General features: G+C 60.6%; 3 protein-coding genes across 4 annotated transcripts in view; 2 read left to right on the top strand and 1 right to left on the bottom strand.

Annotated features, from left to right (window-relative positions):
- The window catches only part of SPATC1L (spermatogenesis and centriole associated 1-like), a 12,823-nt gene extending 4,852 nt beyond the window's left edge, over nucleotides 1-7,971 (top strand). The window contains exons 2-4 of the mRNA XM_012652709.1: nucleotides 628-978; nucleotides 6,455-6,606; nucleotides 7,411-7,971. Of these exons, the coding sequence (XP_012508163.1) occupies nucleotides 628-978; nucleotides 6,455-6,606; nucleotides 7,411-7,737 (830 nt within the window). The 3' untranslated portion in view covers nucleotides 7,738-7,971. The remainder of the gene's footprint in view (nucleotides 1-627; nucleotides 979-6,454; nucleotides 6,607-7,410) is intronic.
- Nucleotides 7,696-9,529, bottom strand: LOC105817090 (protein transport protein SEC31-like). Its single transcript, XM_012652711.1, has 2 exons — nucleotides 7,960-9,529; nucleotides 7,696-7,760 (listed from the first exon to the last, which is right to left on the bottom strand). The coding sequence occupies exon 1, from the start codon at nucleotides 8,929-8,931 to the stop codon at nucleotides 7,969-7,971; it is 963 nt and encodes a 320-aa protein (XP_012508165.1). The 5' UTR covers nucleotides 8,932-9,529; the 3' UTR covers nucleotides 7,696-7,760; nucleotides 7,960-7,968.
- A 746-nt stretch (nucleotides 9,530-10,275) lies between these two features.
- Nucleotides 10,276-24,027, top strand: FTCD (formimidoyltransferase cyclodeaminase). Of its 2 annotated transcripts, XM_012652707.1 has the most exons (15): nucleotides 10,276-10,424; nucleotides 10,746-10,874; nucleotides 11,155-11,338; nucleotides 12,159-12,287; nucleotides 12,803-12,891; nucleotides 13,035-13,214; nucleotides 14,754-14,891; nucleotides 14,992-15,123; nucleotides 18,166-18,227; nucleotides 18,530-18,659; nucleotides 19,016-19,177; nucleotides 22,332-22,375; nucleotides 22,596-22,734; nucleotides 23,501-23,596; nucleotides 23,742-24,027. In XM_012652707.1, exons 1-15 carry the CDS (start codon nucleotides 10,371-10,373, stop codon nucleotides 23,826-23,828), a joined length of 1,755 nt encoding a protein of 584 aa, XP_012508161.1. In that variant the 5' UTR covers nucleotides 10,276-10,370; the 3' UTR covers nucleotides 23,829-24,027. The 2 variants fall into 2 exon arrangements, with proteins under 2 accessions (XP_012508161.1, XP_012508162.1); XM_012652708.1 differs by lacking the exon at nucleotides 10,746-10,874 and having other exon boundaries at nucleotides 10,279-10,424.
- Nucleotides 24,028-25,080: the final 1,053 nt, after the last annotated feature.

Below are 25,080 nucleotides of genomic sequence, written 5' to 3' on the forward strand. Positions count from 1 at the left end.
CCGAGCACCCAGGAAGGCTGGTTACGGCTTTGCTTTTATAAAAACCTGGAAATAGCCCCACGTCCACCAATAGGGCAATGAATAAAAAGTCACCGTGTGAGAGTGTGTGTGTGTGTGTGTGTGTGTGTGTATGCGCGCGCGCGCGCGTGTGTGCGCGTGTGCGCACGCACACTCCGGTGTACATGTGTGCCAGGAAATGGCTAAACGAGCCAGAGAGCTGCCCCATGACTCAGCATGGGCAAACTGCGAAGAGATGATGCCACAGCAAAAGTTCTGTGCAGAGTGAGACACACAGGGTGACACATTTGTATGAAACGAAAGGAGCTTACGGAAGCCACTCCACGGCGTGTGGCTGCACAGTCGGCGGGGAGCACGTGGTGGCACCCTGTGCCCGGAGGCAGAGGCCGGTGCTCCCACGGCAGGGCGGGTGCCTGGGCCACTTCGCCTCGTCCAGCAGCTGCCCCACTCTAGGCTGCCGGGAGGAAGAGGGCTCTGAAGCCAGGAAAACGCCAGCTGGCCTCAGATCTCGGGGTTGGGTGTGTGAGGGCTCCCCGAGGTGTTCTCTACCCTTCTCGGGATATCTTGGGAGCATCAGCCTGACTTCTCGTCCCTTTCCTCCTGCCCCAGGTCCAGATTTCGGAAGGTTCACCGGTGTCCCCGACGTGCCCTCCCAGCTGCAGACGTCCTCCCTGGAGGACCTGCTGTGCTCACACGCCCCCCTTTCCAGCGAGGACGACAGCTCCCCGGGCTGCGCGGTCCCCTCCCAGGCGCCCTTCAAGCCCTTCCTCAGCCCCCAGGAGCTGCGTGCCCCCCGAGACGCCGATGGGATGCTGTCCCCGCTCCTGAGCCCCTTGCAGAACTCACTAGGTGACAAGACCCTGCTGGAGCCCAGGGGGATGGCGCGGCCCAAGAAGGTGTGCTTCTCGGAGAGCAGCCTGCCCACCGGCGACAGGCCCAGGCGGAGCTACTACCTCAGCGGTACGCGGGGCGGGGACCCAGCGGGCGGCTTCTCCATCTGGCAGGCAGAGCGGATGGGAGAGCCGGGCTGGAGGCGGGGTCCAGGGTTGTCCTGTCCTAACCTGCCCATCTTTGCTCTAAAAAATTGGGTTGCTTGTCTTCTTCCTGTGGGGTTTTGAGAGTTCTCTGTGTATTCTGGGTACAAATCTTTTGTGGGGTATATATTTTGCAGACATGGGCTTCTCGTCTATGGCCTTTCCATTGTCATAATACTGCTTTTTCATGAGCAAAACTGTTTGATTTGCTGAAGTCCAGTTTATTGAGTTTTTTTTTTTTTGTATTTCATGCTTTTTATATTCAATTTAAGAAATCTTTGCCAAACCTAAGGTTGCAAAGATTCTCTCCTATGTGTTTTTCTAGAAATTTTGTAGCTTTAGGTTTTGCATTTAGGTCTCTGAGCAACTCCAAGTTAATTTTTGTGTATGGGGGTGTGAGGTTTGCATGTAGATGTCCGCTGCTTCTAGCACCAGAGCTTGAACAGATCGTCCTTTTCCAATCGATTGCCTGGACACCTTTGTCAAGAGTCCATTGTCCATGTGTGTGTGAGTCTGTTTCCGGACTTTCCACATGGCTCCATTTATCCGTGTTGAGTCCGCGTGTGTGAGATTCCTATAGCTTTATAATAAGACTACAAATCAGGTAACGTAAGTTCTTCAACTTTGTCCTCCTTTTTCAATGTTTTTCTGGCTATTTTAGGTCCTTCACATTTCCATACAAATTTTAGAATTAGCTTGTCCATTTCCACAAAAAAATCTTGCTGGGATTTTGATTGAGATTATTCTGGGCCTATAGACCAATTAGATCAATTTTCAGAGAAATGACACCTTAGCAACATTGCCTCTTTTGACGAACACTTTATATATCTGTTTATTTAGGTCTTTAACAATTTTCTCAGCAGTGTTTTATAGTTTTCTATGTATACATCTTAGTGTTTCATGTGTGTGTGTATATGTATAGATATACATACATATATATATTTTTTTTTTTTTTTTGAGACAGAGTCTTGCTCTGTCACCCAGGCTGGAGTGCAGTGACGTCATCATAGCTCACTGCAGCCTCAAACTCCTGGGCTCAAGTGATCCTCCCGCCTCAGCTTCCTAAGTAGCTGGGACTACACGCGCCACCACCACGCCTGGCTAATTTTTCTATTTTTAGTAGAGATGGGGTCTCACTCTTGCTCAGGCTGGTCTCAAACTCCTGAGCTCAAGTGATCCTCCCGCCTCGGCCTCTCAGAGTGCTGGGATTACAGGCGTGAGCCACCGAGACTGACCAGTGTTTCATATTTTTGATGCTGTAATAAATCATATTGTTTGTATCAATATGAAATTCTGATGTTTGTTTCTATTATATAGTAACACAGCTGAGCTTTATATATTTTCCCATGTGATGGTTAAGTTTATGTGTCCAGTTGACTGGCCACAGGGCAGCCAGATACTGGGTCAAACATTATTCTGAGTGTGCTTGCGAGGGTGTTTTTGCGTGAGATTAACATTTAAGTTGGTAGATTGAATAAGCAGATGTGAGTGGGCCTCATCCCGTCAGTGCAGTGGCACGAAAGGCTGACTCTCCCTCTAGTGAGAGAGAACTGCTGCCCGCCTGCCGCAGGACTCGCACTGCACGCCGGCTCTCAGGCTGGCCGACTGCAGCCCTCATGATTGTGGGAGCCAGTTCCTTGTCGTGATCTCATCACACACACACCTGTCGGTTGTGTTTCTCTGGAGAAACCTGACTAACACAGCCTTAGAGCCTGAAACCTTACTACACTAATTCTTTTGTTCTAGTAGATTTTCCTGTAGATTCCTTAGGACTTTCCATATAGATGATTATGTTGTTTGTGAAGGAAGACAAGTTTATTGTGTCTTTCCCAATTTGTGTGCCTTTCCTTTCTTTTTCTTGTCTTATTGCACTGGCTAGAAGCTCTAGAACAATATTGAAAAGCAGTGGTGACCGTGGACATCCTTGTCTTTCCCTGACGCAGGGAAGCTTTCTGTCCAGAACCCTCCCTCGTGACACTGGCTAAGGTTTCCGTGGTGCCCTTTGTCAGGTGGAGACGTTCCCTTTAAGTTCAGTTTGTTTGTTTATCATGATGGATGTTGGATTTTATCAAATGCTTTTTTTGCATCTATTGAGATGAGCATTTGGTTTTCGTTTGTAATCTGTTATTATGGTAAATCACATTGGTTGATTTTTGAGTGTTAAACCAACCTTCTATCCCTGAGATAAAACCCGTTTGGTCATGATGTAATAGTATGGTACTTTTTTGTGCTGTTAGATGCAGTTTGCTAAGATTTTGTTAAGAATTTGAGCTCCCTATGAGGGATCGTGTTCTGTAGTTTTCTTGTGACGTCATTTTCTGGTTTGGGTATCAGGTTAGCGTTGGCCTGAAGGAGTGAAGTGGAAAGTATTTCCTGCTCTTTAATCATCTAGAAGCGTTTATTGAATTGGTATTATTTATTCCTTAAATGTCTGGTAGAATTCAGCACTGAAAACACCTGAGCCCTGAATTTTCTCCGTAGGCATGTTTTCCCCCTCTACAAATCCCATTTTCTTGTCGTGTTGACTGAAATTAAGGCTGCTGAGGCAGAAATAATTTGGTAAAGGTTTGTTGGAAGCCAATGTGAGGATCGACCTGAGAAAACACCCCAGCAAGGCTGGGGGTTTCCAGTCTGTCAGTTGGAATATCCAGGAGGAGGTTGGGGACTCTTCACACCAGAGCTGTCCCTGCCCGTTGGAGGAGACCGTGCAGAGTCCGACTCGCGGGGTACAGCTCGCAACGCACAGGCTGAACGTCTCTGTGCGGGACGACCAGTGAAACTGTGATTCTGAGTAGATACGCATCCTTTTTGGTGTCCGCAGGTTGTGCGCTGATCGGTGTGTCAGCAAGTTGAGGAACTCGTGGTAAGGTTCTTTACTCAGGGACAGATGTCACCATGAATCACGAGACCTTCCCAGGATGGGTTAATTTGAAAGCCTGTTTACTTTTGAACTGTCAGACGTGACATGTAGGCTATCAGACATGAGGCTATTCAAATCATTTATTTCTTCCTGAGTGAACTCTGATAGTCTGTGCCTTTTAAAGAATTGGTCCATTTCACCCAAGTTGTCCAATTTATCGGTATAAAGTTATTCCTAATATTTCCTTATTATCCTTTTAACGTCTGTAGGGTCTGTGGTGGTGTCATCTCCACTTTCTGATAGTGGCAATTTTTGTCTTCTTTCTTTTTTACCCTAAGTCTGGCTAGAGATTTATCCATTGCATTAAATTTTTTATTTGAAGGATAAGTTTTTGGCTGGATCTTAGAGGGCCTGGGTTGGACTAGAAGTCATTTCTAGAACATTTCAGGGATAGCACATTTCTTCTGCCTAATTTATGTTTTAGACAGAGGGGGAGGAGGAAAGGGCTCGATTCCTGATCGGAGAAATGCACGATACCAGGGGGAGCTTGCGCCCTGCTCACGCCGTCTGCCCCGACTGCTCCTGGGGGAGTCTGGCTCTCATCCCCGACTCCTCGGGGCTCTCTGCGGCCACGTGACTGGGAAAGACATGAGCAAGAAACCACAAAACATTGTTGAAAGATGTGAAGAAAGACCTAAATAAACAGAAAAACTTCTTGTATTCATAGATCGGAAGACTTTATATTGTTCAATAATCCATAATTTTGATGGAGATTGCATTGATTTATAGAGTCCCAGCTGGCTTCTTTGCAGAAATTGACGAGCTGAACCTTAAGTTCACGCGGAAATGCAAGGGGCCCAGAGTAGGTAAAACCGCCTTGAAAGGAGAACAGAGAGGAGGGGCTCACACTTCCTACTTCAGGAGCTTGCTGCAAACTCAGTGATCATGACCGTGCGGTGCTGCCGTGAGGACAGACGTCCAGGCCTGGGGGACTGAACTGAGAGTCCAGAAACAAACCCGTGCATTCGCGGCTTGGACAAGAGCTCCAGGACAACCCGACAGAACCAGAACAGTCTGTAACAGGTGGTGCTGGGACACTGGCCATCCACATGCAAAAGAATGAAGATGGATCCTTGCTTCACACACACACAACAATTAACTAAAACTGGATCAAAGGTCCAACAGAGCTGAGATCATAAAACTCTGAGAAGAAAACAGGGTTACCTCTTCACAACCTTGGATTTGGCGATGGATTCTTAGATATGCACAAAAAGCATAAGCAACAAAGGGAAAATAGAAGAGCTGGACTTTATCAGAAGGAAAAACTTTTGTGCTTCAAAGGACAGTATCAAGAGAGTGAAAAGTCAGCCCAGCCATGGGAGAAGATATTTGTAATTCACGTGTTGGTACTGGACCGACATCCAGAGTGTGTAGAGCTCTGAGTGTCGCGTGTGGGCTGCTGCTCGAGGGAGCGGAGAGATGTCTGCAGGTGACAGGGCCGGGCTGGCCCCCAGCGGCGGATCTCACAGGACCTCACCCAGCTGACAGTGTCGGGGTCTGGATCAGGGACTGTGTTTGGAAAAGTTCCAGGGGCTTTAGGAAAAGTTAGAGCCGGGCTGTGAAGTGTCTCCCGTAGGAACGGAAGAACAGACCGTGGACATGATGGTCCACATGGGGCTCACTCCTGGGAGGGCAGAGGCCTTGGGGCCACGGGGCGCCGCATCCAGCCATCCTGTGCTCCTGGGTTCTGCGCTGACCTGGGCTGGGCCTGAGTCAGGTGGGGGTGGGGGGCCGCATGGCCCATCCCGGAGCGGTCTTGTCAGCTGGGGCTTCAGGGCCTGGAGGGAGCATTTTACTGAATCTGGGCACTTCGACCTCTCTCAAATCCAGACGCATCTTATTTTTCAAAGAGCTCGCAGCTTCGAAGGGCGTGGGTGAGCGCGGCTCTTTGTGGATGACTCGGTGGCGTCGGAGGCCGTGGTGGGGATCTGGAAGCAGGTTGAGGGGCTGTCAGAGCGTCCTGAGCAACGTCACGGAAATAATTAAAAACAGAATCTCCTGCCACCCCAGCCATCCTCTCCACAGGCGTAGGAAAGAGTGAAACAGTTTTATTATTGAATAAGCGTTAAATCAGCCCTCGATGCCCCGAGGCTGCCAAGACAGAGAGACTCTCACCCGCCCTTTCTCCTAGCCAGGCAGACCACCCTGGTGACAGGGACAAGAAAACATGCCAGAGGGTTCCCAGCCTTTTAAAAAAGTTTACCCATATCCCAAAGGGGCAGGGAAAGGAGCTGCCCTTACACGTTTCCCAAGGAAACGTTCTAAGAACAGGGACGAGGGAAAAGGTGTTTTGCCCTTTGGCACCAAAATGTTCTCCCGTTTTCTCTGAGGTTTGTATTTTCCCTGAGGGTGGGGCTGGGGGCAGGGGAGGGGCCGTGAAGGGGGCAGTGAGTCCTTTTCCTTAAAATGGGTCCCGGAGTGCAGCCGGTGCGGCCGCCCTGGCCCAGACCCGCCCCGAACCTCGCCTGCGTCTCCCCGGCAGAGGTCCAGAGCTTCGCAGGCACCGAGAAGGACGGGCGCATCGTCGGGGAGATCGCCTTCCAGCTGGACCGGCGTATCCTGGCCTACGTCTTCCCTGGCGTGACGCGGCTCTACGGCTTCACCGTGTCCAACATCCCAGAGAAGATCAAGCAGGTGCGCCCCTGTGGCCCGGGACCCTCACTGCCCGGGGCCGGGGTCCGTGGCCTCATGACTGGACACTTCCAGGAGGCTCCGGGCCCCAGGCCTCATGGCGCAGCACCTGTGCTCCGTGCCTGTGCTGGGTGCTTGTGCTCGGTGCCTGTGCTCAGTACTTGTGCTCAGTGCCTATGCTGGGTGCTTGTGCTCGGTGCCTTGCTCAGTACTTGTGCTTGGTGCCTGTGCTGAGTGCTTGTGCTCGCGCTCGCTGCCTGTGCTGGGTACTCGTGCTTGCTGCCTGTGCTGGGTACTTGTGCTTGCTGCCTGTGCTGGGTACTTGTGCTCAGTGCCTGTGCTCAGTACTTGTGCTCAGTGCCTGTGCTGGGTGCTTGTAAGGCACCCAAGGCAGAGGCCCAACTCCTGTTCCTGACACTGTCTGTGCAGACTCTGCTGGGCAGGATTCCCTGATCCAAGCTGTTGGGAAGACAGCCCTGCCCCTACCCTCGTCCACACAGGGCCAGAAGCTGCCCTGACCCCAGTGCCCCAGCCCCGTGGGGTCCCTGGAATTGCCTGGCACTGCAGTGGGGCCTCCCTCTCACCCCCACAACCTGTGCCCTGTGACCCCTAACCTCCCTCTCTCCTGCCCCTAGCACTGTGTCTCGCAACCTCTGTCCTCTCCACTGTGCACTGTGACCCTAGACCTACCCCCCACTGTGAACTGTGACCCCAGACCTAGCCCCCATTGTGGGCTGTGACCCCAGACCTAGCCCCCATTGTGGGCTGTGACCCCAGACCCGCCTCCACTGTGCGCTGTGTCTCCAGACCTCCATCAAGTCCCTGGACGGCTCCGTGGACGAGAAGAAGCTGCGCGAGCTGACCCACCGCTACCTGACGCTCACCGCGCGGCTGGAGAAGCTGGGCTACAGCCGCGACGTGCACCCCGTGTTCAGCGAGTTCCTCATCAACACCTACGGCATCCTGAAGCAGCGGCCCGACCTGCGCGCCAACCCCCTGCACAGCAGCCCAGCCGCGCTGCGCAAGCTGGTCATCGACATCGTGCCCCCCAAGTTCCTGGGCGACTCGCTGCTGCTGCTCAACTGCCTGTGCGAGCTCTCCAAGGAGGACAGCAAGCCGCTCTTCGCCTGGTGAGCCCGCCACGCCCGCCGCCTTTCCTGCAATAAACGTGTTTGTTCCAAACCTGGGGGCCAACGTGCCTCCTGCGCGCACCCCCCGAGGGGGAAGGGCCGCCCGGCCGCACCGACAGCGCCTGGGAGCGGGTGCCCTCCGCGGACCCAGCCGTGCGGATGCTCCGCAGCCCGCGCCGCCCGCACCTGCTGCACTTGTTGCCCTTTATTAAAATCATCTGTTTACCTGCTGCCTTTACCTCTGGCTCTTTGAGGGCGTGGAGAGCGCCTGGCTCCCTGCTCCGCCTGCAGGAGGTGCCGGCTGGGATCCTGGCTGTGGAGAGCGGCCGGAGGGGCAGGGCCCAGCCTGCAGGACTGTGCCCACCTGCCCTCCGCCCTTGCAAGGACCCGGGTCGGTTCCTGCGGTCGGCTGTGGACTCGGCCGGGCCCTGGGAAACGCAGCGCAGCCCCTCGCCCAGGAGCGAAGGATTCCGGCAGGAGCCCAGGCCCTGCGCGGCCCAGCAGCCCCCGCCCAGGCGGCGTCTGTTTGGGAGCTGACTCTGGAGGCAGGTGGCACCACGAGGGGCCAGTCTGTGGCGTCAGACGCAGGGAACCCCAGGGAGTGGGCGTCTACCCGCAAGCCCCATGGGCCACCTCCCTGCAGGAGCAGGAGCCGCAGCCAGGCCAGCCCGGCGCGAGGATGGCCTCGGAGGACCCGCAGGGGCTGAGGGGCGCCCGGCTCCAAGGCCCTGGAGTGGCATCGGCACGTTAGGAGATGGGCCCCAGCCTGGTCCCTGCTCTGTCTGGGCACCCAGGGGGTGCGCTGGGTCCCGCGGGGGCCCCTGCTCTGACGACTGCTGCTGGGCGGGCTGGGTCGGGACAGGGCGAAGCCCACGCCTGGCAGGAGGGGCAGGCCGGCCCCTGGGGCTCTGGCCTGTTGGCCTCGCCCCTTGGGGTGGCGAAGCTCCACCGTGGTAATGACCACGTCCAAGCTGGGCCGGCACCGGGACCCAGGCCCAGGGAGGGCTGCGGCCGCAGAACCTCGACCGGGGGTGCAGGGGGTGGGGGGCTTCCCCAGGTGCCAGCAGACGGGGTGGGAGGGTGCGGTGAAGCGTCCTTGGCTGTATCTTACCAGGCGCGCAGGGTGACAGCCAGGACCCAACTGCCCAGAAAGCTCATTACTCGCAGACTCCAGAGCAGGGTGCTCCGCGCCACACATGGCCACGCTGGGCAGCCGGCCACGAGGAGGCGGAGGGGGTTTCCAGGCAGCGTGGCGTGTTTGAGCAAGGGCTTGAGGGGCTCAGTTTCTGTGGACTCTGGGCTGTCGGGTGGCGTCTAGCTGGGCAGGCTCTTGCCCGGGGGTGATCCAGGGCAGGGGGCGAATGCCTGGGCCGGCTGGGCAGGTGGGCTCCAGGTGGGTGCTGTGCCTGTCGCAGGTGTGCACTGTGGCAGGGCAGGTGTTTGCCGGGCTAGGAATCGGCTGGGGGTGTCTCTTCCAGCTGGAAAGGCCCACGACGTGGAAGCATCGTCAGGGAGAAAGTAGCTGGCAGGGGCACCTGGCCCCCAGGCCTGGGCTGGAGCGGCCCCCGGGGGCTCTGGCTGGGTGGTGCCCCAGTGACCTGTTTTATCTTGATCACCCCGTCTCCAAGTCCCGTCACATTCTCAAGTGCTGGGCCTCCAGGCTTCATCGTAGGATTTTTGTGGGGCACAGTTCAGCCCACACAGACCCATCCTCCCCTCCCAGCCTCCAGACGTGGCCCGGCTGGGGGACTCTGTGTGCTCCGAGTCACAGGCCCCCTGAGTGGCCACAGGAGGTGGGGTCCCCACGGCCCACAGGCCCACACGGCTGGGGGTCCGAGACCGGGCGCTCCTTGCCCAGGCCCCGCGGTTACTCCCGGCACTGCTGGCACCTGCTCTTGGGAGGCGTCAGCGGGACGTGAAGGCACCTGGCGGTGGGCAGGGCTGGACTCTGGGACCAGGGGAGCCGCGTGGCCTGTGGCCCCGATTAAAATGATTGACTTCCGTGGGCCGTGGCGCAGCCTCCAGACAGCAGCTGGCCCTTCTGCGCGTGGCCCTGGTGCCGCTGGACCTCCCAGGGAGCCTCCGGCCTTGGGGCGCAGGGAGAGCAGGGCCTCTTCGGGGGCCCCAGCAGCCCACACCTCGTCCACACGCACACGCACCCAGCAACACGTGATCTCGGTCACACACAGGAGTGTCACGGGCACACGCACCCCCATGCGCGCACCCGCCTGCCCGCGCCAGCCTCGGCCGTGTGGGGCCTCACACTCGGTCTCCCGTGTGAGGGGACAGAGGCCTGAGGGCTGCATGCAGGGTCACACGGAGGGGTCACCCGGTGGCCCTGGGCTGCAGCCGGGTGGGACCCCCCTGCCAGGGCCTCCTGGGGTCCTCAGCAGGCAACCCCAGCCCCGGCCCCGCACGCTGACTCCTTCCTGGGGGCCGCGCCCCAGCTGGTGGAGCCGCCCTCCTAACCCCTCGGTGGCAGCTCCGTCTGCCCTGTTTGCTCGGGGACCGCTGGTTAATGAGAAGCCGGCGGGGAGGTGCCACGGGCACATAAAGCCCCAGCGCGGCGCGGCACGGAGGCCCCAGCCGCTTCCCTCTGTCTGCCTGAGAGAGCAGCCTCTGGATCCCGCGCCAGCCATGTCCCAGCTGGTGGAGTGTGTCCCCAACTTTTCGGAGGGGAACAACCAGGAGGTGAGGCCCCCACGGGGCTGGCTGAGTTTCCGGGGGGCTGGCAGGGGCAGCTGAGGGTCTCGGCTGAGGCCGAGAAGGGAGTGGGGAGGGTCCCCCCATGGATCCACTTCCTATTGGTCCCAGGGTCGAGCCCACGGTGATGGGACTCGGCAGAGACTGGCCCAGGGTGGGTGGGACACGGCCAGAGCTGGGAGGGACTGCAGGGCTGGTGGCGGGCCCAGGAATCTCTCGGGGGCTTCCGGTGGGGGCTCGGTGGACCTCTGGGCCTTGGTGCTCTCATCTGAAAATGGCCAGTCGAGGACCCCAAAAGGCTGTGCGCAGGTCCCCCCCGGTGTGTGGCCTCCACACTACAGCCTGGGAGGCAGGTGCTGTCACCACCCCTTACCTGGAAGAGACAGCGCAGAGAGGTCCAGCAGCCACCCAGCCCAGGAGCCGTCCTCCACCCAGAAGGTTCCAGACCCTTCGGGCCCCTCCCCCACCCTGGCCGTCTGCCCCCGCATGGCCTTGGCTTGTGTCCCCTTCTCTGAGCCACTGCCCCCGGGCAGTCTCCTGAGGGCTGCGCCTGCCGCCCTCCCTGCTGGCCCCACGCGTGGGCGTGCGGGCTCCTGGGCTGGGGCTCGCGCTCTGCGGGGCTCCTGGGCCCGTTCCCCCGTGGGCTGCAGCCACCTCCGAAGCCCCTTTCTGCTCTCTCAACGGGGACACTCAGGCGTGGGCTGGGCTTTGTCCCCAGGTCATCGACGCCATCTCCCAGGCCATCTCGCAGACCCCGGGCTGCGTGCTGCTGGACGTGGACGCAGGCCCCTCCACCAACCGCACCGTCTACACCTTCGTGGGGCGGCCGGACCGCGTGGTGGAGGGGGCCCTCAGTGCCGCCCGGGTGGCCTCGCGGCTCATCGACATGAGCCGGCACCGAGGTGAGGCTGGGCCGGGGGTGGGCCTGACCCTTGTCCAGGGTGCTGGGGAGAGGAGGGCCCAGGGCGGGGCCGGGGGTGTGCTGTCCGCAGGGCTACCCAGGTGTGGCTGCAGGGGCTGTGTGCGGCCCCTCACGGCCGCCTCCATGGCCAGGTGGGGGCCTCCCCCGCACCCAGCCAGCCTCTGAGCAGGCCCCGGGCAGGGGTGCCGGGAGCCCACAGCCAAACCAGCAGGGGCGGGCGGGGTCAAAGGTTGGTGGACACACACGGATCCGGTCTCAGCCAGGCCTCGTGGAGGAATTCACAGGCGACCCCAAGTGGTGAACGGACAGCGCCGGTTCTGGGCGGTGCAGGCGAGGCAGGCGGGGGCTGGGCAGCTGGTCATCTGGGGGGCTCGCCCGGGGCTGGGTCTGACCGCGGTGGAGGCATCGCCAGCCACAGGACGCTGATCGTAGTCTGGGTTCTCCGCTGCCGGGGGAGGGGTAGCGCCGGCCGCCTCCAGCCTGGCCGGGACGCCCTGAGAGCTGAGCGTCCAGCTTCGCGGCCCCTGGAAAGTTATTTTTGTGACTATTGGGAGGAGGAGGGTTTATCCCCAAGGTGCCAAACTCCTCCTGGGTCTTCAGGCCTCTCCACCGTGGCCGTGAGGACGGTCTGCAGACCCCCCTGGGGGACGCTGCCATGGCCGCCACAGGCTGGGGGCAGCTGGGCTGCGGCCGGCGCGGGGCGGGGGTGCCCAGGGCCGGCCCCTCCCTGACGCAGTGAGAGCAGCTCGGGGCTGCAGAGGACAGAGGAGCTCGCGCCCACTCCGCTCCCGTCCCCGCAGGGGAGCACCCACGCATGGGGGCCCTGGACGTCTGCCCCTTCATCCCGGTGCGGGGCGTCGGCATGGATGAGTGTGTGCTCTGCGCGGAGGCCTTTGGCCAGCGGCTGGCAGAGGAGCTGCACGTGCCAGGTGTGCGCCCCCCGCCCCCTGCCTTAAAAACCCGCAACCCCTAAAATAGAAGTTTCACTTGGGAGAATTAACTAAATCAGAAAATGATACGAATCATATGGAGACAAGCAGGGAAAAGTGCGTCCACCGTGGGGGCTGGCGGGTGGGTGAGAACGAGGCTCCCCCGCTGTCCCCCAGTGGCCACCAGGGCCACACAGGCTGAAGTGTGGGGGGGGGGGCAGCTGAACAGCCGCGTCTACAGTCCAGCAGGGGCTGGGGCTTTTTGGCGGGTTCTGTTCTTTTCTCTGTTCCTCCTTCTGCGGTTACGTTTATCACGCAGTGAAAACACATTTCAAAGAGAGACACGAGGATCCTGCCATTAGCATCCCCCACGTTTGGTCCCAACCCTCCCAGCTGTGGCCTTTTCAAGGGCATCCGAGCAGGGGTGGGGAACCGGCCACGCTGCCGTCTGCCTGGGAGCTGGCGCCGCGGGGGGTCTGTCCCCAGGGTCAGCCTCACCGCGGGTCCTCTTGCAGTGTTCCTGTACGGAGAGGCGGCGCGGACGGCCAGCCGCAGGAGCCTGCCTGCCATCCGGGCAGGGGAGTACGAGGCCCTCCCCGAGAAGGTGCCGCCCTGTGGGTGGGGGGTCTGGAGGTGGGCCCTGCCCCTCTTCCTGGCAGGGGTGGGTGGGCCTGGGCCCTCCCCAGACCCCACCGGGGGCTGCCCCTCCCGTGGGGGACACCTCACCTGGGGTGAACTTCCCTGCAGCTCAAGCAGGCCGAGTGGGCGCCTGACTTTGGCCCCAGCTCCTTTGTCCCCAGCTGGGGGGCAACCGCCACTGGGGCACGGAAGTTCCTCATCGCATTCAACATCAACTTGCTGAGCACCAAGGAGCAGGCCCACCGCATCGCCCTCAACCTGCGGGAGCAGGGCCGTGGGCAGGACCAGGTGAGCAGGGGCAGGGCCAGGTGAGCAGGGGCAGGGCCATGGGCTGGGCCAGGTGAGCAGGGGGAGGGCCAGGTGAGCAGGGGCTGAGCCAGGTGAGCAGGGGGCAGGGCTGTGGGCAGGGCCAGGTGAGCAGGGGCTGGGCTATGGGCTGGACCAGTTGAGCAGGGGCAAGACCAGGTGAGCAGGGGGAGGGCCAGGTGAGCAGGGGGAGGGCCAGGTGAGCAGGGGCAGGGCTATAGGCAGGGCCAGGTGAGCAGGGGCTGGGCCAGGTGAGCAGGGGCAGGGCTATAGGCAGGGCCAGGTGAGCAGGGGCAGGGCCAGGGGAGCAGGGGCAGGGCCATGGGGAGGGCCAGGTGAGCAGGGGCTGGGCCAGGTGAGCAGGGGCAGGGCTATAGGCAGGGCCAGGTGAGCAGGGGGCAGGGCTGTGGGCTGGGCCAGGTGAGCAGGGGCAGGGCTATAGGCAGGGCCAGGTGAGCAGGGGCAGGGCCATGGGCTGGGCCAGGTGAGCAGGGGCAGGGCTATAGGCAGGGCCAGGTGAGCAGGGGCTGGGCCAGGTGAGCAGGGGCAGGGCCATGGGCTGGGCCAGGTGAGCAGGGGCAGGGCCAGGTGAGCAGGGGATGGGCCAGGTGAGCAGGGGCAGGGCCAGGTGAGCAGGGGCAGGGCTGTGGGCTGGGCCGGGTGAGCAGGGGGAGGGCCAGGTGAGCAGGGGCTGGGCCAGGTGAGCAGGGGCAGGGCCAGGTGAGCAGGGGCAGGGCTGTGGGCTGGGCTGGGTGAGCAGTGGGGTGGTGCTCGGCGCTGACCCCATGGAACCCCCAGGGGCTCTCGGGAGAGGGTCCGAGGCTGAGCCCCCAAGCAGGACGGTGGTGCAGGGAGCGTCACCCAGGAGCCTGTGACGTGGTGTGGAAGGGGCTCAGCCTCCGACCTGCCGACCAGCCCAGCCCAGCGTCTGTGCCCTGCAGGAGGGGCCACGCTGAGGGTCCTGGTGTTTGAAGTCGGGGAGCACGTTCTTCAGAGGGGCTTTCCCACAGGGGCAGGCTGGACCTGCTGAACACCGCAGCGTTCCCACAGTGGTGGGGAGGCAGCTGCTGCCTGCGCCCAGGCGTCCCCAGGTGTCCCCAGAGTCCCCACCTGTCCCCCCCCGCCGCTGTAGACTCAGTTGTCTGTAAGCGCAACACAAAAGCAAGGTGACCTCCAAACCCTTTTCTGTGCCTGGGCTGAAGGCAGGGGTCAGAGGTCCCCACCATGTGGACTCAGGCACCCCAGGAGTGAGGGGCTGAGGGGCACCTCTGAGTGAGCAGGTGGGACCCTGGCTGGCCCCTCACCTCGGTGTCCGCACGGCCTCTGGGCATCCTGGTGCCTGACCCTTGGGCCTCAGTTTCCCTGTGGTGGGTGGGGCCTCTCCCTGCCCCTCCCCAGCCAGCTACAGGCGGTGGGGGGAGCAGAGCCACAGAATCAGCTGGCTGACCCTCCTGAGGCCACCCCGGTCACCCTGGCCTGCGAGCATCTCGGCCCAGGCTGGGAAACACTTTTCCTCTGCAGCCAGGACGTCTGAAAAAGCTTCAGGCCATCGGCTGGTACCTGGATGAGAAGAACCTGGCTCAGGTGTCCACGAACCTCCTGGACTTTGAGGTCACGGCGCTGCACACGGTCTACGAGGAGACCTGCAGAGAGGCGCAGGCGAGCAGGGCAGCCCCCGCTGCAGGGGGTGCAGGGCCGTCCGGGGACAAGTTCCAGCCCCAGCCCGGCCACCCGTGTTGACGCCGCCTATCCCCGGCAGGAGCTGAGCCTCCCCGTGGTGGGCTCGCAGCTGGTGGGCCTGGTGCCCCTGAAGGCCTTGCTGGACGCGGCCGCCTTCTACTGCGACAGGGAGAACCTCTTTGTCCTGGAGGAGGAGCACCGCCTCAGGCTGGTGGGCCGGGCTCCCGAGGGGGGGTCCGGCGGGCGCACAGCGGTGGGGGTGGGGAAGCGCTGTGTCTCGGGAGCGGGTCTGGGTGCCCAGGCTCACGCCCAGCCCGGACCCCACGCGCAGCCGGGCCTCCCTCCCCTCCTCTCCTTGCTCCTTCGTCTTACTGGCTTGTGTTTGGAAGATGAGATTTTCAATTTTTATTTTAATTTTGGGGACCTTATTGAGGTTTTCTTGGTGACCTATACGTTCACTTCTAAAAATTCCATGGAGAGGATGGCACCCTTCTGCCGGGTCTCCCTCCGGGACCAGCCACGCTCCCGTGGAAGGATGAGGGCCTCCTGCATTGGGCTCCTTGCACCCCCGGGACTGAGGGTTTACAGATCCGAGTGCGTCTGCCTGGGGCACTTAGATCCTTGTCCGTAGACTGGCTCTCGTAGAAGGTGGTTCTGTTTGTCTCGGGGACCCCTGTGCCTCGAATACCCCACGCCCGGGCTCCTGTCTGGCCCCAGGTTCCTGCCCTGGGCGTGGCTGTGTTTGCAGAGGTGTCCTCTGTCCTTCCACGCAAGGCCTTTCTGAGGCACTTCATAGATATTTTTCTGGACCGTTTGGAAGTGGATGGAAGATACCGTACTCTTAATTTGTTTAGGGTGTATTTCTGTTTTGTTTTGTTTTTGAGACGGGATCTCGCCGTGTTGCTCAGACTGGACTTGAGCTCCTGGGCTCAAGCGATCGTCCCGTCTCGGCCTCCCAGTAGCTGGGACTACGGGCATGAGCCACCGTGCCCTGTGCATTCAGGGTGTGTTTCTTAAGAACAAGGATATTCTCTTACATAACTACAGTACAATTATCAGAACTAGGAAACTCGACATTAATATAATTTAGTTTCTAATAATCTTCAGACCATCACCAAAGTGCATCAATGTCCCAAGAAGTTCCATCACAGATATTTATGCTCCGATCCACGACGCAATTCGCAGGACGCATCCCACTGAGTTACGTCTTTTATCTCCTTTAACCGGGAACGGTTCCTCCATTGACCTCGACATGCTTTAACAGTACAGGCTAGTTGTTTTGTACAATGTCCCTCAGCAGGGACTGGTCTGGTGTTGCCTGTGGCTAGATGTGGTCATGCATTTTTGGCAGGAATAGCACCTGTGATGGTGTGTCCACAGGGCACCAGGCATGGCGATGCCCACTCCGGCAGGGTGGTGACCTCATCCAGGGCTATTCACTCTTCCCCTTTTGCAGTTAATAAATACCCCGTGGGAGGAACTTTAGGGCATTTAAGGTATTTAACAGGTGGATAAATAGCTGCTTATCTATTGAAACTGCAGCCACAGTTTCAGCAGCCGGTGACAATTTTGTAACTTCGTCCCTTCTCCGTAAGAAGCTGTCACTTCTCCCACATTGACTCATACCTTATTAACATGTTTGCTGCTCTTTTCTATTTTTCAACATATTGTTTTATATTTTTTACCTGAAAGTTCTTACGTCTGCAGTCTTTGAAGGTCTGGTTTTGCAAATCGCTGTTTCTGCTGACTCTAACGGTGACTTGTGTCCCCGTGTGTGTTGTGATGTTTGATCATGACTGTACAGCCTTTGCAGTTTTATTGGTGGTAATTCTTGGGCACCTAGGTTTACGTTTCCTCCTCCAAAGTTTATGTCAGGTGCCTGGGGACACCCCGACACAGGAACACTTGAAACTGGGCTTTTTGCTCACAGCTTTGGCACTCCGCAGCCAGCTCTCCGCTTGGATTAGGAATTCCCAGGAGAGATTCTTTTTCCTGCTTCATCCAAAGGGAAGGCAGGGACTGGGAAGTGTCCCAGTTACTTCCTCTGGTGGGTGTTTTTTCTAATTCACCCTTGGGGAGTCACCTTCAGGGGTCTCCGGTCTGGCCCCCTCTTTGACGTCATGATCCACGCGCGAGGGGCTGCGGGGGGCTCAGCTGTCCCCAGGCGCACCCAGCTTCAGGCCAGCAGGCCTTTCCGGACTCACCTTTCTGGTCATTCCTGGCCTCGAATGATTTCCTTTACTTTCTGCCAACTTAGCCATGAATTTAAATTCATTTTAAAAATTCTACTTATCGGCCGGGCACGGTGGCTCACGCCTGTAATCCTAGCTCTCTGGGAGGCCGAGGCGGGAGGATTGTTTGAGCTCAGGAGTTCGAAACCAGCCTGAGCAAGAGCGAGACCCCGTCTCTACTAAAAATAGAAAGAAATTAATTGGACAACTAAAAATCTATATAGAAAAAATTAGCGGGGCATGGTGGCACATGCCTGTAGTCCCAGCTACTCGGGAGGCTGAGGCAGGAGGATCGCTTGAGCCCAGGAGTTTGAGGTTGCTGTGAGCTAGGCTGACGCCACGGCACTCTAGCCAGGGCAACACAGTGAGACTCTGTCTCAAAAAAAAAAAAAATTCTACTTATCTTTCTGAGTTTTCTGCCCCGGGGGCCCCGACTTACTGCCTGCTGATTCTGCAGCCTCATTCCGGCACCTTCGTCTCCTGTGTGGTCTGGTCCCCAGCGGGACCCTCACCTTCTCCCTGCCACCGACGGCCGCATGGCCGGCGGGAGGCCTGTGGCAAAGGCGTTCTGAATGGCTTTTGGCAGAATGGATTCTAATCTTAAATGGGATTGTTACAACTTTATTTGACTTTAGGTAAAATTCACTTTTCCTCACATTCAGGTTTTAGGTTTAGGTGAATCTGGGCTGTCCCCAGACTCTGAGAACCGGAGAGACATTGACACCCAAACAATTAAAATCTTGTCCAAAGAGGCCACTGGCCTCTTTCAGTCACGGGCGAGGGTGGTGTGTCCTGTGGGACAAGGATGGGGGACACGAGTGGGCAACGCCTGTCTCTGGGCCTCAGTTTCCCTACGGGCTAACTGGGGGAGGGGTGCCTGTGCCCGCCAGGCTGGGTGAGGGAGCCAGGGGCAAGCTCCCAAAAAGGCCGAGCCTGCCCAGGCAGGGCTGTCCCTGTGGGCTGAGGAGGGACCTTCCTCCGTGGCTGGTGGGCTGAGGCCGTGTCCCCCACCCCCTTTCCAGGTGGTGAACCGGCTGGGCCTGGACTCCCTGTCCCCCTTCCACCCTGAGGAGCGGGTCATCGAGTGAGCCCCCGCCCTCCCCTGCGCCAGCCCTGGCCCAGGACCCCTGCCCTGCCCCCTCCACCCCTCCTCCCCGCTCGACGCCCCCAAGCCTGGCTAGGTCCTCTCTGAGCGGGTGCCTCGTGCTAAGCCTGGGTCTGGGGGACTGGGGGGTGGGGTCCGCAGTGAAAGCCCCGCCCGGCCTCTGCCGCCCTCCTTGAGCTCCTGGGGGGCACCGCCCGCCCGCCCGCGGCCCGCTCTGCCCCCAGCGGTGAGCCTAGGAGGACCCCTGTGACCGGGCCGCTGGGCCACCCCGACCCCCGCAGGTACCTGGTCCCCGACCGGCGGCCGGAGCGCAGCCTGGTGGACAAGTCCCTGTGCGCCTTCGTCCGCGGGGTGGGCGCGCGCTCCGCGGTCCCCGGGGGCGGCTCCGTGGCGGCGGCGGCTGCGGCCATGGTGAGCGGGGGCGGAGGGAGGGCGCTGGGGGGGCGCAACGGGACCCCACCGCGGCAGGACCCCAAGGCACGACCCCACTGCGAGACTCCTATGCGCGGGGCCCCAGTGCGCGGGACCCCCATGCGGGACCCCATGCGCGGGACCACCATGCGGGACCCCACTGCGGGACTCCTATGCGTGGGACCCCCATGCGGGACTCCTATGCGCGGGGCCCCAGTGCGCGGGACCCCACTGCGGGACCCCACTGCAGGAAGACGCAGCGGGGAGTCCCCTCTGCTGTTGCTGGGGCGCGGGGTGCCTGGGCAGCCCGAGCGCCCGGCCGGGTCCCGCGGCCCAACAGCTCGCCCCTCGCCCAGGGCGCGGCGCTGGCCTCCATGGTCGGCCTGATGACCTACGGGCGCCGCCAGTTCGAGCACCTGGACGCGGCCATGCGGCGCCTGATCCCGCCCTTCCACGCCGCCGCCGCCGAGCTGACCGCGCTGGTGGACGCCGACGCCCAGGCCTTTGCCTCCTACCTGGTGAGTGCGGGGCCCTGCGAGAGCCCCGCCACCCCGCGTGCGCCCTGCGCACAGTGACCCCCCGCCCGGGCCGGGGTGGACGTGGGGCTGCCTGAGACCCAGTGGCTGGAGACCAGGGGGCTGGGCGGCACCTGGCCGCCGTTTGGGCCCCAGACGGTCGGCACAGCCCCTCTTTGGGCCACGGGACCGGCACTCAGGCTGGCCAGGGGCTGGGCCCGACAGTGGGCCCCTCCCAGCGGCCTGGCTCCCTCTGCCCTGCAGGTTCCACGGAGAGCTCAACAGGAACCTCAGAGGAAAGAGGAAAAGCTGGTGATTAGTGGTCTCGGAGAGGGCAGAGAAGACGGTTCAGCCATAAAACAAGAAAGGAGGTTGGGAATGGAAAACACGCCCAAAGAACCCAGCTCAGGGTCAGCCCCAGGGCGCCCGGCAGGGAGCTGCCTCCAGCCCAGGGCAGGTGCACAGAGGCCGCGAGGGGCAGAAAGCCCGGCTGCGTCCGAGGGTCTGAGAGGGGGCATGGGAGAGACAGAGACAGAGAGACAGAGACAGAGACAGAGAGACAGAGAGACGGAGAGAGACAGAGAGCTAGCGTGTGCGCTGGAGCCCAGGACCCAGGAGCAGGGCGAGGAGGCCCCTCCTGCGTCTGAGGCTGGTGGAGACGTGGCAGCTCCGCAGACCAGACGTGGGTGCGAAGCCCGGAGGCTTCAGGGACCGGAGCCGTCTCTCCTGCGAGGCTGGCTTCGTGGGCTGTGCCCCGCACGCTCCACACGAGAGGACAGTCCCGACCGTGACGGCCGGCCTCCCTGAGTGACGGTGACACGCAGAGTCACCACCGGAGCTGCAGCCCTGTCCTGTTCGGAGGGTGTAGATATTTACCACCTTTTTTAGTCTTGTTTTAAAGTTTGTTTCATTTATTTGCTATTTAAAATAGGTCAATCTTTCAGGAGGCTCGGCTTTCAGACAGGCCGGAGTCTGCGCCGTGTCTGGGCCCCGCACCCTGCGTGGCGTCTGCTTCCCGCCTGGAACGGTCAGGATGCGGGACGCGGGCTCTGTCCTTTCTCACGTAGATGGCGGCAGGCGGGCTCGCGCTTTGCTCTGCGTTTTCATGCGTGTACCAGCAGTTTTTATTTCCTTCCTAGTGAGGTATTCGGTGAAGACTTTCTGCCCCTTTTCTCTCAGGTTTCTCTTAGGGCTTTTCCTCACGGCTTTGCCGAACTTTTCATACAGGGAGAGTCAGGCCTTGTTCTCCGTGTTCTGGGTTCAGTTTTTCCCGAGTTTGTTGTTTTTCCTTGGACGTCGCTTGTGGTGGCTTCTGACAACGAGAACGTTTCGTCTTTATGTCGTTGAATGTATCAGTCTTTCGTTTTGTCTTCTCGGTCTCGTGCCACGGTTTAAAGGGCCTCCCCAGGCCGAGGCTGCGTGTTCTGGACTTCCGTGGTCTGGGGGACGTTAGACTTGGAGAGGCATCAGTTTCAATATAAATATTGAAAATTTAGGGACAATCCTAAATTTAGAAATTTTCAAAGAAATAAGATAAATAATTAGAAAACAAGTAGGGGGTTTGAAAAGTACATAAATGAATTTTTTTTTTTTGAAACAGAGTCTCACTCTGTTGCCCGGGCTAGAGGGAGTGCCTAGAGGGAGTGCCGTGGCGGCAGCCTAGCTCACAGCAACCTCAAACTCCTGGGCTCAAGCGATCCTCCTGCCTCAGCCTCCCGAGTAGCTGGGACTACAGGCATGCGCCACCATGCCCGGCTAATTTTTTCTATATATTTTTAGCTGTCCGATTAATTTCTTTCTATTTTTAGTAGAGACGGGGTCTCACTCTTGCTCAGGCTGGTCTCGAACTCCTGACCTTGAGTGATCCACCCGCCTCGGCCTCCCAGAGAGCTAGGATTACAGACGTGAGCCACCGCACCCGGCCCATAAATGAAAATTTAATCGAAAGGCAGGGAAGAAAAATAAAAACGAACAGAAAAGATGTATGGTTTAGAGAAAACATAAACTAAACGGCGAGATAAAAGCCACATATCAATAATCACACACAAGCGTGAGCGAGGAAACACCGACGCAGCCTGTACTCCCATGAGCGCCAAGGAGAGGGCCTTCTGGAACATTCTTTTCTTGCACCAAATACATAAGTAATTTCCAGATGGAACGAAAAGCTAGAGCTGTGTTGCTCTCTCACCAACACAACGAACCTCACGATACGTCACAGAGAACAGAACTCACTGAGGTGAGGGTCATGCTGAGGTCTGCGCAGTTACGCCCCGGCCGGTCTGCCCCACCGCGACGGCCATCCCACGATGGCCATCCCACGGTCGCACGCACCTGCTACAAATCCGCACATCCACGTGCAGAGGACACGAGAGAGCGTGCGCAGCTGCAGAGATGCAGCTGGGAAGACCCCCACTCGTTGTCGGAGCTGCGGGGTGTTTCCGCCCATCACCTGCACTTGTTAGAACAGGGATGGAGCCGGTACTGGTCGGGCTCTGGGCTCATCTCCTCTCTTCCGTGGCCGAGGGAAGCGTCCATTGATGACAACTTCTCGGCACAGATTTGGCTGAATCTTCCAGAACGAGAAGAGGCACATCCCCGCTCCGTCCCCCTGGCCCTGTCCTGTAGATGGCTGGGGTGGGTGCCGGCTGCAGGTGTGACGAGGTGGCCGGGTGTGCAGACCCGGCGGGGTCTCCACCGGAGACCTGGGGGACAAGGTTGCCGGCGTTACTTTCGAAGCGACGTTTGCGCAGGAGGAGCCTGGCGCTGGGGGGAGGCCGCCCGAGCACTTCTCTCCTGCAGGTTGCGAGGGTTCAGGGCACCTCCCGGACCCTTGGTCTCCTCTGGAAACAAGGGCCCCCGAGGGCTCTGCCAGCCTCCTCCCCACACCCCCACCCAGTCTCTGACCACCAGTGCAGCCCCCGCGCTCCCACCGGCTGCACGAGGGCTGCAGACCCCGGGTCCCAGCGGTAGGTCCGTCCCGTTCCCCAAGGTGCATCCGCGCTGGGCCTGTGGCCCCTCGACCAGGCGGCCGAGTGGGCAGCGCCAACTGGGGGCAGTGAATGGGCCCCGCGCCCACCCAGGCCCTCTTGCGTGGCCTGGGACACGGTCCTCACTCACGGTCACTTGCCCGGCAGCTTTCTGTGTTCTTTTCTGGCAGGAGGCCATGAAGCTGCCCAAGAGCACACCTGAGGAAAGGGACAGGTGAGTCTGGCAGTGGCCATGGGGCCTCTGTGTCTGGGGAGCAGGCGGTTGGGGTCACAGCCATCCAGATGCCGTGGCGGCCTCTACCATTCCCGCGCCCCGGGGCGTCTGTGGTTCCCAACCAATTTTCCCGTCGTCCCGTCCTCGGTTGCGTCTGCTCGACCCTGGCTGGCGGGGCGGGGTGCGGGCGCCCGGCTCTGACCGTCACTGCCCCTTCCAGGCGTGCGGCCGCCCTGCAGGAGGGGCTGAGGCAGGCGGTCTCTGTGCCCCTGGCGCTAGCGGAGACGGTGGCCTCGCTGTGGCCGGCACTGCGGGAGCTGGCCCTGTGTGGGAACCTGGCCTGCCGGTCGGACCTGCAGGTACGGCCGGGCGGGAGCAGCGGGAGGGAGACGACCGCCGTTTGTTGGGTGAGCCTGGCCTGGGACCTCGCCTCCCGGGCACCTCTCGGGTGGCCTTGGCCTGCTCCGCGGGGCCGTCTGGTCTGAAGACCTGGTCTGAGGTTGCACCACAGACGGGCAGAGCCCCCGACATGCCTGCAGAGCCCGTCCCGACCACTGCCCAGCCAGGGCCCCTCACACCGCCCGGCTCTGGAAGTGCCGGGGCGGCCGGTGGACGTAGATAGATGCACGTTCCCCTGACGGGGCGCCGTGGCCCAGGGCCAGGAACGGCCAGGCAGGACGCGGGACAGCCCCCTGCAGCCACCCTGAGACCCCGTGAAAGACACCTGGTCCTGAGGCCCCAGAGAAGTGTCCCCTCTGTGCCCGAGAAGCGGCCCTGGGCGGTGGAAGGGATGACCGTGTCTCTGGAAGGGTGGTCCCGGTTCCCGACGTGTCAGGAAACAGCGGTGCAGCCGCGCCCAGGCCTCCCGGGAGGCCGAGCCTGCTCAGATAAGGGGGGTTTCGTTTTCTAAGCTCAGTGGTGGAGAAATCAGAAGTCCCGCTGAACGGCTGGGGCCCCTTGTGTGGAGAACGGAGCCCACCGCCCCTCAGGGGCCCTGGCCCGGCCCCACCCTAACCCCTCAGAGGGACCTGGGCCGTCCTAGTTTGCTGAGCCTCAGCGACGGGCGCCAGCGCTCCCAGGACTCTGGCCAGGCGCCGCCGTCGTCAGTCCCCCTGGTCTTTGCAGGTGGCGGCCAAAGCCCTGGAGACGGGAGTGTTCGGTGCGTATTTCAACGTGCTCGTCAACCTCAAGGACATCACTGACGACGCGTTTAAGGACCAGGTGAGCAGGTGGCGGGCGCGGCGCCCGGGGCCTGGGTTCGCAGACGTGGGGTGGCGGACTGGCCGCGGTCAGTGGGTGGGCGGCGTGGGCCGAGGTGCCGCCTGGGGGTGCAGGGCCTGACCAGGACACCCCACGTGTCCGTCAGACCCGCCAGCGCATTTCCAGCCTCCTGCAGGAAGCCAAGACCCAGGCTGCGCTGGTGCTGGACTGCCTGGAGGCCCGGCGGGAGTGACGCCGCGGGAGGCCCCACGCGGCGGGGTGGGGGCGCAGCCGTCCTCGGTCCTTAGGACACGGCTCGGCTGTGTGGGGCCCAGAGGGCAGACCAGGCGGCCGACAGGGTGGGGCGGGGCCTGTCCCGACTGGAGGTGCTGGCGGGGCTGGGCGCTCCTCCGTGTCACCTGCGTCACCTGCGGCTGCCAGTAAAGTCTCGACACAAACCTGCGTAGTGTGTTTGGGGTTTGGGGGGCAGGGCTGAGGCCTGAGCCCGGGGTCTTGGAGCAGGGGCTGGGACCCCATGGTCAGCGGGCCGTGGGAGCTGGAGGGAACGGGGCCGGGCGTGCACAGACCAGCCCCAGCGCTGGGCCACACACACGCGTGGGCGGGGATCAAGCCGGTCACAGGAGCCGCAGCACCCTGGGGTCAGTGCGGTCCTGGGGGACGTGGCCCTCAGCCCGAGGGAGGGGCTCTGGTTTGTGCCTGGACAGAGCCCCGCGGGCAAAGGCAGGACGCCCAGCGCCAGAAGGAGCTCCGCACAGGGAAGGGCCTTGAGCAGCTCCTGGGCCGGTCCCGCCCGCAGTGAGGGTGGCACCTCCCGGCTCCTCCACGGGGCCTCCCCCACCCCAGCCTGCTGCCTTCGGAGAAACTTCTCCATTGAGAAATTATTTAAAAATCACTACACCCTCAGTTACCCCACACGGGCTACTGCACGCAAACAACAAAACCAAGAAATGTGAGTACTTACTAGACAGCAGCGCAGGATGTTAAAAGAAAATAATTTGGGGAGTATGTGCTTCTTAAAGCAGAACCCCAAACGCCTTATAGGAAAGATTTTACTGTCTGAAAATTTACAGCACTTGTTTCTGGAAAAGGACATCGTCACCCAAGGTAGAGACAAGAATCCCACTGGAAGGAAAGCGTCCGACAGCCAGAGCAGGCTGAGGGTACCAGGGTCAGTGTCAGAAGCTCCTGCGAACCACACTGAAGGGGCAAAGCGCCCGGAGAGCACGGCCTGTGTGCGAAACCGCCCGGCCCCAGACCCAGGGGGCCGATGGCCACGGCTGCGCAGGGCGCGGGGAGGAGGCGGATCTGACGTGGGGCCTCCGGGAAGTGCGGTGGGAAAGCCGTTGTGGACTCACGCACAGTCGATGTCTTGTTGACAGGAATAGCTCGTGTGTGCGTGTGCACACGTGTGCGTGAGCAATGCCTTGCGCACCTGTGGCGTCTGTGCCGTCTGTGTGCGCACTTGCGCGTGTGCACGAATGCAA

Source organism: Propithecus coquereli, unplaced genomic scaffold (assembly GCF_000956105.1).
Source record: "Propithecus coquereli isolate 6110/MARCELLA unplaced genomic scaffold, Pcoq_1.0 Scaffold399, whole genome shotgun sequence".
Taxonomy (NCBI): domain Eukaryota; kingdom Metazoa; phylum Chordata; class Mammalia; order Primates; family Indriidae; genus Propithecus; species Propithecus coquereli.

What these genes read in the sequence shown, in the direction of transcription:
- LOC105817090 (XM_012652711.1), bottom strand. Translation starts at nt 8,931, where the DNA reads ATGTGTGGCGCGGAGCACCCTGCTCTGGAGTCTGCGAGTAATGAGCTT.
- FTCD (XM_012652707.1), top strand. Translation starts at nt 10,371, where the DNA reads ATGTCCCAGCTGGTGGAGTGTGTCCCCAACTTTTCGGAGGGGAACAAC. An exon ending in ACGAGGCCCTCCCCGAGAAG is followed by an intron (nt 12,892 to 13,034) that starts GTGCCGCCCTGT and finishes ACTTCCCTGCAG; the next exon opens with CTCAAGCAGGCCGAGTGGGC. An exon ending in AGGAGCACCGCCTCAGGCTG is followed by an intron (nt 15,124 to 18,165) that starts GTGGGCCGGGCT and finishes CCCCCTTTCCAG; the next exon opens with GTGGTGAACCGGCTGGGCCT.